The following is a 10821-nucleotide window of genomic DNA, read 5'->3' as shown; positions in this document are numbered from 1 at the left end:
CCCAGGTACCTGTGATACTGGGGAGGAAGTGAAGCCCCAGACTGGTGCATGGGAGGGAGGACACTTGCCAGTGTTTGAGCCACAGGGCCTTGGGGGAGCTCCTGTCCTACCCAGGCAGAACCGTGCCCTGCTAGGGAGCTGGCCACACACATGGATGCACCGCTGCGGCTGGGAGAGCCCCAGTCCCTGATGTCTGTGCCAAGCTGCAAAGACCCACACCCCCACAGCTCCATAAAAAGGATCTGGAGGCCTCAGCCCTGACCAGCCTGCTCCTAAATCCACTCAGGGAAGCGGGTAAACATCAGCACTCTCATCTTTATTCTGGAAGCCCATGGACAGGGACCCCATGGACAGAGAGAATGAGACAGTCCGCACCCCTGGGCTCCTTGCCCAGCCCCACCGCACAGGCCATCCATGAAGGCAGAACGGCAGGAGCAGCATCCACCAGTGCAGGCCTGGGGATGACCCAGCCATGTTCCAGCCACGACCGAGACCCTGGGCCCAGCATCCTTGATCCCTCAGCCCAGCTGTGGGCACCATCCCTGGCATCTCCTGGGTGGGGAAGAGATGCAGTGCTGGTGACATTGCCTCTGTCTTTGGCTGCCACCTCCCTCTTCAGCTCTTGGAGGCTCTGGGGGACTCTGAAAGACCTAGAAAACAAAGGCAACAAGCCTGGGACTTGCTGTCTGGGCCACATGGGCCCATTTACGCTGCATAACAAGACCCTCTACACTTGCAAGGGGGCTGGGGCACGTGGGGGAGTGCAGGTCCAAGTCTGAAGCCTGCACCTCAGGACATGGGTGCAGCTGGGAGACAGGATCACAGCTGGGGGATTCAATCTGGGGTCAGGAGTGTCCCTTGACACGTATGTCACTGCTTGTGAGTCTGGTCCATGACAGGATCCCATGTTCCCCTTTGCACTTCCAGTGCTTGGTGCCTTCTCTTGCCTGCCTGGGATGCTCGGAGCGGGTCGCTTGATGAAATGCCCAGAAAATGCCTCCCACACCTGAGAACCAGGGGCAGGATGCTCCACCCAAGGGGGCTTCTTGTTAGACAGGACTATGCACCTGGTGCACGATGCAGAAGCCCTGGGCATCACCACCCTGGCCTCGCCCCACGTCACCCAGCCCATGTGCTCCTACCCTGATGTGGCAGCTGCTCGCTGGACCTGGACGTGGGCTCCTTCAGGGCCTCGTGCTCCATATGGCCATGGTTCTCCACTCCAGCATCCTCAGGCTCCATGGAGGGAACACACAGCTTGGACTCCACGCTGTAGGACTTCCCATCTGGTGCTTGGCTGGGGGCCGGAGTGAGGACACCGTGGTCATCTGAGTTCTCCAGGGGCCTGGGCTCCTTCTTTCTTGCTCTCTTTCCCAGCCAGGGCATCACCAGCTGCCTGATGTAGGAGCCTGATACAAAGCTCTGCACAGTGACCGGCTGCCTGGGGACCAGGTCCTGCAGCTGGGAGCCCTCCCCCCGGTCTGGAAGGTGCAGATGGCAGGCTGCAACAGGTGGGAGCAGCATGTCAGTAAGGTGCCCCTGTCCCCAGGCTCATGCCACCAGTGCCCTGGCTGGCATGAGCCCAGCTCCTGGCTCTCTAATGTGGGCTCCAATTTCCCAGCCAGTGTGGCCCCAGACATCTCCTGTCCCAGATAGCTTCTGGGAGGGCCCAGAGCAAGGGGTCAGACAGTGCCATGGGGTCACAGCCCCTCTGAACTGGGTCTGGTCCCCTGTGGCTCAACCATGACCTGAACCAGAGCAGGCCCATCACAAGGTCCCTTATCCCAGGGCAGATGCTGGGTCTGTCCCATCCCCACTACTTACTGCTGCTCTTCTCAGTGGGGGTCTCCAGGGCGAGGTGTGCCACACGGCAGATGTACTCTGCCCCCTGGTCCCTGGATGTCCAGAGGGTGAGTCTGGTCTCCTGCTGGAAGCTCTTCCCGTCCCGTGCCAGGACGGCCGTGCCGGGCTCCACCCTGAAGTCAGCCGAGTCCCGCAGGATCACAGCAGTGTCCTCCCCCTCGCCCCTCCGCAGCCAGGTCACGCTCAGCTCCCCCGGGAAATGCCCCGCGATGCGGCAGCTCAGGGTGACTCCCTTCCCCTTGGCCATGGACTCGGGCTGGGAGATGTCGGACACGTCCGGGGGCCGCAGGAGACCTGGGAAGGGAAGAGGCAGAGGCAGGGACAGGCCCCGTCAGGGGAGCCGCGGCCTGGCAGGGGCTGCTCCCCGGCCCCTCACACACCACACAGACCCCACACCCCTGCAGCGGGGCTGGGACCCCAGGACACGGCCCCTCCTCACCCACGGCCCTCAGGCTGAGCTCTCTCTCGATCGGGGGCTCTCTGGGGCCGTGCTGGACGCACACTCGCACTCGCAGCTCCGGCCGGGTCAGGCTCCGGCTGGGCACTCTCCAGACGCTCGTCGCGGTGAACGTGCCGTCCGCGTTCTTGTCTATCTGCGCGGGGTCTTCCCTCCAGCTCCCGGCCCCGTCCCAGCCCCACTGGATCGGGGGCACCTCCCTGGGGTAGAAGTTGTGGAGCTGGACAGCAAACGGCACCTTGTCGCGGGGGTCCCACTCTGGCAACACCTGGATCTCAGACACCTGCGGCCGGGCTGGAGAGACAGTGGGGAGCGGGGGTTAGTGCCAGGGACTGATGGGATCCAGCTTGGGGGAGATGGATGGTTGGGCCCCCCTGGGAGCTGTGGGGCTGGAGCAGTGCAGTGAGGGCCGGGTGAGTCCTGCCTATCCTCAAGAGTTGTTCTGTCTCCAGCTCCATCCCTCCCTGGCTGCAGCAGATGTAGCCACAGCCGGAGGTGGGATCAGGAATAGTGCGATCCTGCTTGGGTGCAATGCATGTTTTGCCCCCCCAGCAGGCTGTGTGGGGCTGAGGCAGTGCAATGAGGGCTGGGGTCAGGCCTGCCCATCCTCAAGAGTTGTCCTGTCTCTAGTTCCATCTGTCCCTGACAACAGCAGATGTAGCCACAGCCAGAGGTGGTATTAGGGACACTGGACACTCACCCCACACCCGGATCTCCGGGGACACTCGCTCCTCTCTGATCAGTTTGGTCTCATGGAGGAAGAGGCACCGGACCCGCGCCCCGTCGTCCTGCAGCGTGGGGGTGAAGTTCAGGGAGGACGTGAGGCGGGTCCCAGCTCTCTCCTCTGTCACTCTGCAGACCCTGGGAGCGGATGAGGACTGCGGCTGGTTGCTCTCAGGCACGGTCCTGTCCTCACTGTGGATCCACTCCCACTTGATGGTGACATCCTCAGGGAACGTCCCCTCCATGGAGCAGCGCAGGGTCACCTCCTGGCCCAGCAGGCACCGCTCTGGCCCAGCCACCTCCGAGATGGAGTATGAGACTGCCCAGCCTGGGATCAGAGTAATGAACACACAGGACACGGGTCAGCCTGGGACGGGCTGGAATCTGCAGGGGGTGAAGCCTGCTGTGGGGAGGGGAAATCCCAGTACAGAAAAACCTTCTCCCCACTCCTGCCTTCCCCCAGTATTAGTCACGCTCTCATTTCTCTGGCCCTTCTCCCTTTTGGGGACCATGCAGCCGAAGGGAATCATCCCACTCTACCTTTTCTCCTATTTGTATGGCAGGAAATGATTATGATGACCACGGTTCCTGCTATGATTATGATGGCTATGATCAGTGTTCTGGTTTGATCCACGTCTGTGCTCTGTACTAGGAGGAGAAAACCAGGCTGAGCTCAGCTTTGGTGCATGGCTTGGCATCATCTGTGTCCCAGCTGCTGCCCTTGCAATCATAAGCCAGGGTTTGCTCTGGGATGCAAGGGATCCCTGTGCCTGGCCATGCACTGGGAACACAAGGGACTGGATGCAGAAGCCCAGAAGGCCCCTCCAGGCCTGCATCTCCCTGCTCTTTGTTGCTCCAGTTGCTCTGGGAGGGAAGGGACATTCCCCTGGCTAACGCATCCCCAGACCATGCTGGTCTGCAGCTCAGCACTGCCTACATGCTGGCCAGGAGCAGCTCTGTGCTACCTCAGACAGAGGGCAAGGGAATTGCCTCCATGCTCAGAGTCAGGGCGGCAGGCAGGTCCCAGCACAGGCTCTCACCTCGGATGCCCAGGGAGACGTTTTCCTTTAGTGGCTGCCCCAGAGCCGCATGGTGAACGTGACAGGAGAAGACGCTGCTGGCATCGCTGTGAGTGGGGGTGAAGGTGTAGGTCAGGGTGAGGCTGAAGGTCCCATCCGGGTTTGTCTGGGGGCTGGAGCGGGTGGAGCCCTTCAGGACCTGCCCGTCTCTCAGCCACACCACGTCCACCTCCTCGGGGAAGAAGCCCCCCACGTGGCACAGGAGAGAGGTCTCGGCATCTGCAATGCCCTGTTGTCTTCGGGTGGAGATTGTTGGTGCAGCTGGAAGGAGAGAGTCACTGTGCCATGTGGGACCCAAGACAGGGAGTGTGCAAGTACTCTGCCAGGTTAGGCTGGCACTGAGCTGCTGAGGCCATGTGGGCCTGGGCCTGTGTCAGCCCAATGCTCACCGGATAGTCCCCCCCCTCTCGAGACAGGTGTCTAAGGGGCCTTATGGGGCTGGGGGGCTGGGAGGGTCAGAGGGGCTAGGACAGCACTGCCCATGTGCCTGGAACCAGGAGATTGTGTCTCCCTGAGCTGGCACGCAATGCTAGTACATGTGCCCCCTGTATGAGAGGGGATTGAATAGCAGCCTTCAACTCCCTGCAGGGTAGGTCCAAAGAGGATGGAGCTGGGCTGTTCTCAGTGGGGGCAGATTACAGAGCAAGGAGCAATGGGCTCAAGTTGCAGCAAGGGAAGTTTAGGTTGTATATTAGGAAAAAAAACTTTCTCACGAGGAGGGTGAAACCCTGGAACAGGCTACCCAGAGAGGTGGTGGAAGCTCCGTCCTTGGAGGTGTTTAAGCCCTGTCTAGACAAAGCCTTGGCCGGGAAGATCTAGCTCGGGCAGGTCCTGCTTTAAGCAGTGGATTGAAGTAGATGTGACCTCCTGAGATCCCTTCCAACTCTCATTTCCTGTGATTCTGTGACCCAGCACATTTCAGGTGTAAAGGCAAGGAGAGGGGTGAGGATGGGGCTGGGTGGGCTGGATGGTAGCTGACAGCACTGGGGGGCACTTTGGGGGCTCTGCAAGGGCAGGCTGCACTGTCAGTGATGCTTCTCAATAGCTCCTAAGTAGCACGTCTCCATGCCCTTCTCAACTGGGGCACTTGGCATCGTTGACCTTGGCAATGTGAACCTGTAGCTACTTCTGTCATGTGGCCTGGCACCTTTTGGGCCCCATGCTGGACTGCAGCTCAGCGCTGCCTGCACACTGCCTGGAGCAGCTTTGTACTACCTCAGGGAGGTGTGAGGGAACTGCCCACACATTCAGAGTCAGGGCAGAAGGCAGGTCCCGGCGCAGGCTCTCACCTAGGATGACCAGGGTGACGTCCTCCTGCAGTGGCTGCCCCAGAGCCACATGGTGGACGTGGCAGGAGAAAACACTGCTGGCATCGCTGCAGGCGGGGGTGAAGGTGTAGGTCAGGGTGAGGTCGAAGGTCCCGTCTGGGTTCATTTGAGGGCTGGAGTGTGTGGAGTCCTTCAGGACCTGCCCATCTCTCAGCCACACCACATCCACGTCCTTGGGCAAGAACCCCCTGATGTGGCACAGGAGGGAGGTCTTCATGCCCACCACGGCTGGTTGTCTTGGGATGGAGATTGTCGGGGCAGCTGGAAGGAGAGAGTCGCTGTGTCATGTGGGAAATGGGGTGGGCCATTTGTGAGTCACCCCACTGGATCAGGAACAGGCTGGCTATGCACCAGGAATGCAGGGGCCTAGATGCCCTGAAGGACCCTCCAGGCCTGCATCCCTCTGCTCCTTGGTGCCCCAGCTCCTCCAGGAGGGAAGGAGCATTCCCACTGCATAATGCAGCCCCACACCATGCTGCCGGCATGCTGGCTTGGAGCAGCTGTGTGCTATCGCGGAGAGGGGACAAGGGAAGTACCTTTGTGTCTGGAGTCAGGGCAGCAGGCAGGTCCTGGCATGGGCTCTTACCTAGGATGTCCAGGATGACGTCCTCCTGCAGTGGCTGCCCCAGAGCCGCATGGTGGACGTGGCAGGAGAAAACACTGCTGGCATCGCTGCAGGCGGGGGTGAAGGTGTAGGTCAGGGTGAGGTCAAAGGTCCCGTCTGGGTTCATTTGAGGGCTGGAGCGGGTGGAGTCCTTCAGGACCTGCCCATCTCTCAGCCACACCACATCCACGTCCTTGGGCAAGAACCCCCTGATGTGGCACAGGAGGGAGGTCCTCATGCCCACCACGGCTGGTTGTCTTGGGATGGAGATCGTCGGGGCAGCTGGAAGGAGAGAGTCACTACATCATGTGGGAAATGGGGTGGGCCATTTGTGAGTCACCCCACTGGATCAGGAACAGGCTGGCTATGCACCAGGAATGCAGGGGCCTAGATGCCCTGAAGGACCCTCCAGGCCTGCATCCCTCTGCTCCTTGGTGCCCCAGCTCCTCCAGGAGGGAAGGAGCATTCCCACTGCATAATGCAGCCCCACACCATGCTGCCGGCATGCTGGCTTGGAGCAGCTGTGTGCTATCGCGGAGAGGGGACAAGGGAAGTACCTTTGTGTCTGGAGTCAGGGCAGCAGGCAGGTCCTGGCATGGGCTCTTACCTAGGATGTCCAGGATGACGTCCTCCTGCAGTGGCTGCCCCAGAGCCGCATGGTGGACGTGGCAGGAGAAAACACTGCTGGCATCGCTGCAGGCGGGGGTGAAGGTGTAGGTCAGGGTGAGGTCAAAGGTCCCGTCTGGGTTCATTTGAGGGCTGGAGCGGGTGGAGTCCTTCAGGACCTGCCCATCTCTCAGCCACACCACATCCACGTCCTTGGGCAAGAACCCCCTGATGTGGCACAGGAGGGAGGTCCTCATGCCCACCACGGCTGGTTGTCTTGGGATGGAGATCGTCGGGGCAGCTGGAAGGAGAGAGTCACTACATCATGTGGGAAATGGGGTGGGCCATTTGTGAGTCACCCCACTGGATCAGGAACAGGCTGGCTATGCACCAGGAATGCAGGGGCCTGGATGCAGCAGCCCGGGAGGGCCCTCCAGGTGTGCATCCTTCTGCTCCCTGGTGCCCCAGCTCCTCCAGAAGGGAAGGAGCATTCCCACTGCATAATGCAGCCCCACACCATGCTGGTCTACAGCTCAGCACTGCCCGCACACTGGCCTGGAGCAGCTGTGTGCTATCATGGAGAGGGGACAAGGGAAGCACCTCCATGTCTGGAGTCAGGGCAGCAGGCAGGTCCTGGCATGGGCTCTTACCTAGGATGTCCAGGGAGACGTCCTCCTGCAGTGACTGCCCCAGAACCTCATGGTAGACGCGGCAGGAGAAGACACTGCCAGTGTCGTGCAGGTTAGGAGTGAAGGTGTAGTTCAGGGTGAGGCTGAAGGTCCCATCCAGTTTTCTTTGGGGGCTGGAGCGAGTGAAGCCCTTCTGGACCTGCCCGTCTCTCAGCCACACCACGTCCACATCCATGGGGAAGAACCCCACCACATGGCACAGGAGCGATGTTTCCTTACCGGCCACAGCTTGTGGTCTTGGGATGGAGATTGTTGGGCCAACTGGGAAGGAGAGAGTCACTGAACCACGCTGGATTGGGGACAGGGAGTGTGGGAGTGACTGTGGGGCTGGACTGGTGCTGAGCCACTGAGGCCATGTGGGGCCTGGCCCCTTGTCAGTGCTGATGTTCAACTGACAGACCCCCCCGGGCAGGTGGCACAGGAGCCTTGTGGGCTTGGGGGGTCTGGAAGAACCAAAGGGAAGAGGACAGTGCTGCCTGTGTGTCTGGCAGCAGGAGATTGTGCCTCCCTCAGCTGGCACACAACACCAGTACATTGGCCCCCAGCATGAGGCTTCCCAGTGCTCCTGGTTAGAGACTCAGGGCCCTCCCTATGGCCAGGGTGGGACAGGACATGGCAATAAGACCCCTGATGTCTGGAACACATTGCACACTTGCCCCCTTGTACAGCTGTGCTGTGGGTCTGAGTGCGTGTGCCACCTCTACCTACTTGCAGCCCCAGTATGGCCACGGCCATGGCTGTCCCCAGAGCCCCGGTCTGGTCCTCACCAAGCAGGTGCAGTCGGGTCTTTCCCTGGTGCTGATGTTCCTTGTGCCACACGACACACTTGTACAAGCCCTTGTCCCATGGGGTCACCACAGCCAGTGACAGGGAGGCATCTCCACTTTGCAGCTCCTTCTCTGATGGCAGGCTGGCTCCGGACTGGGCCTGGCTCCTGCCCCGGTCGTACCAGGCCACCTTCCGCTCCCCTAAATACCACTGCACCCGCACGGAGTCCAGGACCACTGGCCCCTCAACAGTGAACCGGCAATGCAGCTGGGCCCCCGAGCCCAGACGGGCCCAGGAGGAGGGTGCAGTGGTCACCTGGACCTTGGGACCTGCACAGGGGAGAGGAAGCAGCCGTGAGGCCCCGTGGGGCTGGGCCAGGCACAGGGGAACACTAACTGGGACTGGCCCAGCTCCTGCGGGGACCTGGTGCCGCAGGGCAGACCCTGTGCTGGGGGCAGGAACCTGCTCTGCTTTGGGCATAGTTTGACTTCACACAAAGATGCTGAGCTGAGTCCATGACATTGTCCCATGGTGCAGCCACTCCAGACCCAGCATACTTCTCCTGCTCTGCTTACTCCTTGGAGCCAGAACAATGCTAGGGGACATTTTTGCCAACAGCCATCCTCTGTGCCAGGCCATCTGACTTGTTTGGCCAGGCTGCCCTGTCCCTGGCTGTGCATCAAGGCCCATGGGTGCCACTGGGGGAAGTGCTGGGTGTGAGAGGCAGGTGCAATTTGCACTGTGACCAACTTGGGGTTTTGTACTTTCTAGCACCCCCCCCCCCCCTCCTTATGGGACACCCAAGCTGCAGCAGTTCAATGTGTCCTGGGGTCCTGGACAAACACAATATTGCAGGCCCCCTCCCCTCATGGAAGCTGCGCTGGAGGGACCCTGGCAGGTTGGGGGTGGGTGGGCACATGCCCCCTCTTCTCCTTGCTGCCTGCCCCACCTCCCCTGTTATAGCACACACACAGAAACAAATGCATAGAGATGCACACAGAAATGTACACACATGGCTGTACAGATTCAGATGCACACACAGGTGCAGTGATGTGCAGATACATGGACACACATGCACACAAACAGATGCACACATGTACTCATTCACATGTGCACAGACATGTGTATGCACAGAGAAGCACACAGTCGTACAGACACATAGACAAGTGCACACACACAAATGCACACACAGAGACAGAGTGATGAAGACACAGCCAGCCACATCTCTTCCCCTCACAGGACCTCCCCCTATTTCCATTACTCTGGAGGCAGCCCCCTCCCCTCCCCTCCCCTCCCCTCCACTCCTCTCCCCTCCCCCCAGCTGCCCACGGCTGTGTCTTGCCCCGGCCTGGCCCCTGCCGCACGGACTGGCGGGCGCTGCTGCCCGACTGTGTTTGTGCGACCACACACATGCACTGGAGGGGCCAGGCACTGCTGGGATGGGTGGCTATGGAGGCTAAGGTGAATCTGGGGTCCCTGCTCTCGGCTGCAGGGAAGCAAATGTGAAAGCTGCGGTTTAAAACTTGGCGCCATTTTCGTTTAACTGCTGGGAGATAAAAGCATGAAAAGAAAACCAGAGCTTTCACTTTCCTGCTGGTGAGGATCCCGGGCCCTGAATTGGTAGTGGGCCTTGAGCTTGTGCCCAGCTAATTCTTCCATTCATCTGCCTATGGGCCCACAGCTCCCCCAGAGCTGGGCTGTTCTCTGCAAACACGGGGGCACCAGGATTTCTCTGTCCCAGGTGTGTTCATGAGGTGGCACCCAGCCGCTCCTGCCCCAGGGCTGAACACGGCCATCACAGCCCGGCCCTGCCACCCCTCACCCAGCAGAGCAGGGGGTCAGTACTTACCTGGTTGCCTCGGGAAGAGGAGACTCAGGAGCAGGCCCCCAACCCCGAGGGTCAGGGCCGAGACTCCGGTCCATCCTGGCACAGTCATTATGTCCTCTCCTATGAGGAAGCATGGATCCCTGGGCCGTCCCTTTGTGCTTTCACCTTCCCCATGTGGCAGGGAGGGGCTGGGGGAAGGGGCCAAGGTGCAGCATGGAGCCAAAGCTGCTCCTCCCACACCCCACAGGGCTGCGGGAGCCGGGGCCAGCCCTGCCCATGGCCCTGGGGAGGGCAGGGGAGGGTCAGTCCTGGGCTCTGCACAGCACGTGGGACCCCTCTGCTCCCCACGGCCAGGGGGTAAGTGCAGAGGGGCTGTGTGCTGCTTGGGGTCCGGTCCCTCAGTGCCACCCATGGCTTCATGTCCCGAGACTCCCAGCTGCCATGGGTGTGGAACCCCCCCAAGGCTAGGGTGACCACCTGTCCCTAATGGGGCAGGACAGTCCTGGAATGGGAGCCCCAGGTCCTGCTCCCAGGCTGCATGACTGTGAAGCAGCACGTGTCCAGGATTGGTACCATCGTGCAGGGAACTGCAGGAAATAGTGAGTTTCCCCTTGCAGGCCAGCAGCGCTCCAGCCTTCCTGGGGCTGCTTGGGGCTGCCAGGAGTGGGATGGAGGGGGTCATGTTCATGCACATGCTTTCACATGACCAGGAATACAGTCAAGTAGGGTGGAGAGCAGCTCCCAGCAGGTAAGTCTAAGGGCGGGGGGAGGGAACATGGTGGGGACAGATTGAGGCCCCCACAGTGGGGGAAGAAGTGGAGCAAGGGCTGAGGCAATGCCCAGCCAGGGTGGTGCATGCGCCTGGAGCCAAGCAGG

The 10821-nt window shown here is 60.7% G+C and overlaps 1 protein-coding gene across 1 annotated transcript; it reads right to left on the bottom strand.

The window, feature by feature from the left end:
• Positions 1 to 295: 295 nt before the first annotated feature.
• On the bottom strand, positions 296 to 10138 carry LOC109285137 (uncharacterized). Its single transcript, XM_059725688.1, has 13 exons — positions 9967 to 10138; positions 8117 to 8446; positions 7311 to 7610; positions 6662 to 6961; positions 6037 to 6336; positions 5412 to 5711; positions 4084 to 4383; positions 3584 to 3691; positions 3021 to 3371; positions 2303 to 2614; positions 1825 to 2157; positions 1143 to 1502; positions 296 to 650 (listed from the first exon to the last, which is right to left on the bottom strand). The coding sequence occupies exons 1-13, from the start codon at positions 10052 to 10054 to the stop codon at positions 616 to 618; spliced, it is 3417 nt and encodes a 1138-aa protein (XP_059581671.1). The 5' UTR covers positions 10055 to 10138; the 3' UTR covers positions 296 to 615.
• Positions 10139 to 10821: the final 683 nt, after the last annotated feature.

This window comes from Alligator mississippiensis, chromosome 4 (assembly GCF_030867095.1).
Source record: "Alligator mississippiensis isolate rAllMis1 chromosome 4, rAllMis1, whole genome shotgun sequence".
Taxonomy (NCBI): domain Eukaryota; kingdom Metazoa; phylum Chordata; order Crocodylia; family Alligatoridae; genus Alligator; species Alligator mississippiensis.
The sequence above is the reverse complement of the archived record's forward strand: the minus strand, read 5'-3'. Positions and strand labels throughout refer to the sequence as shown.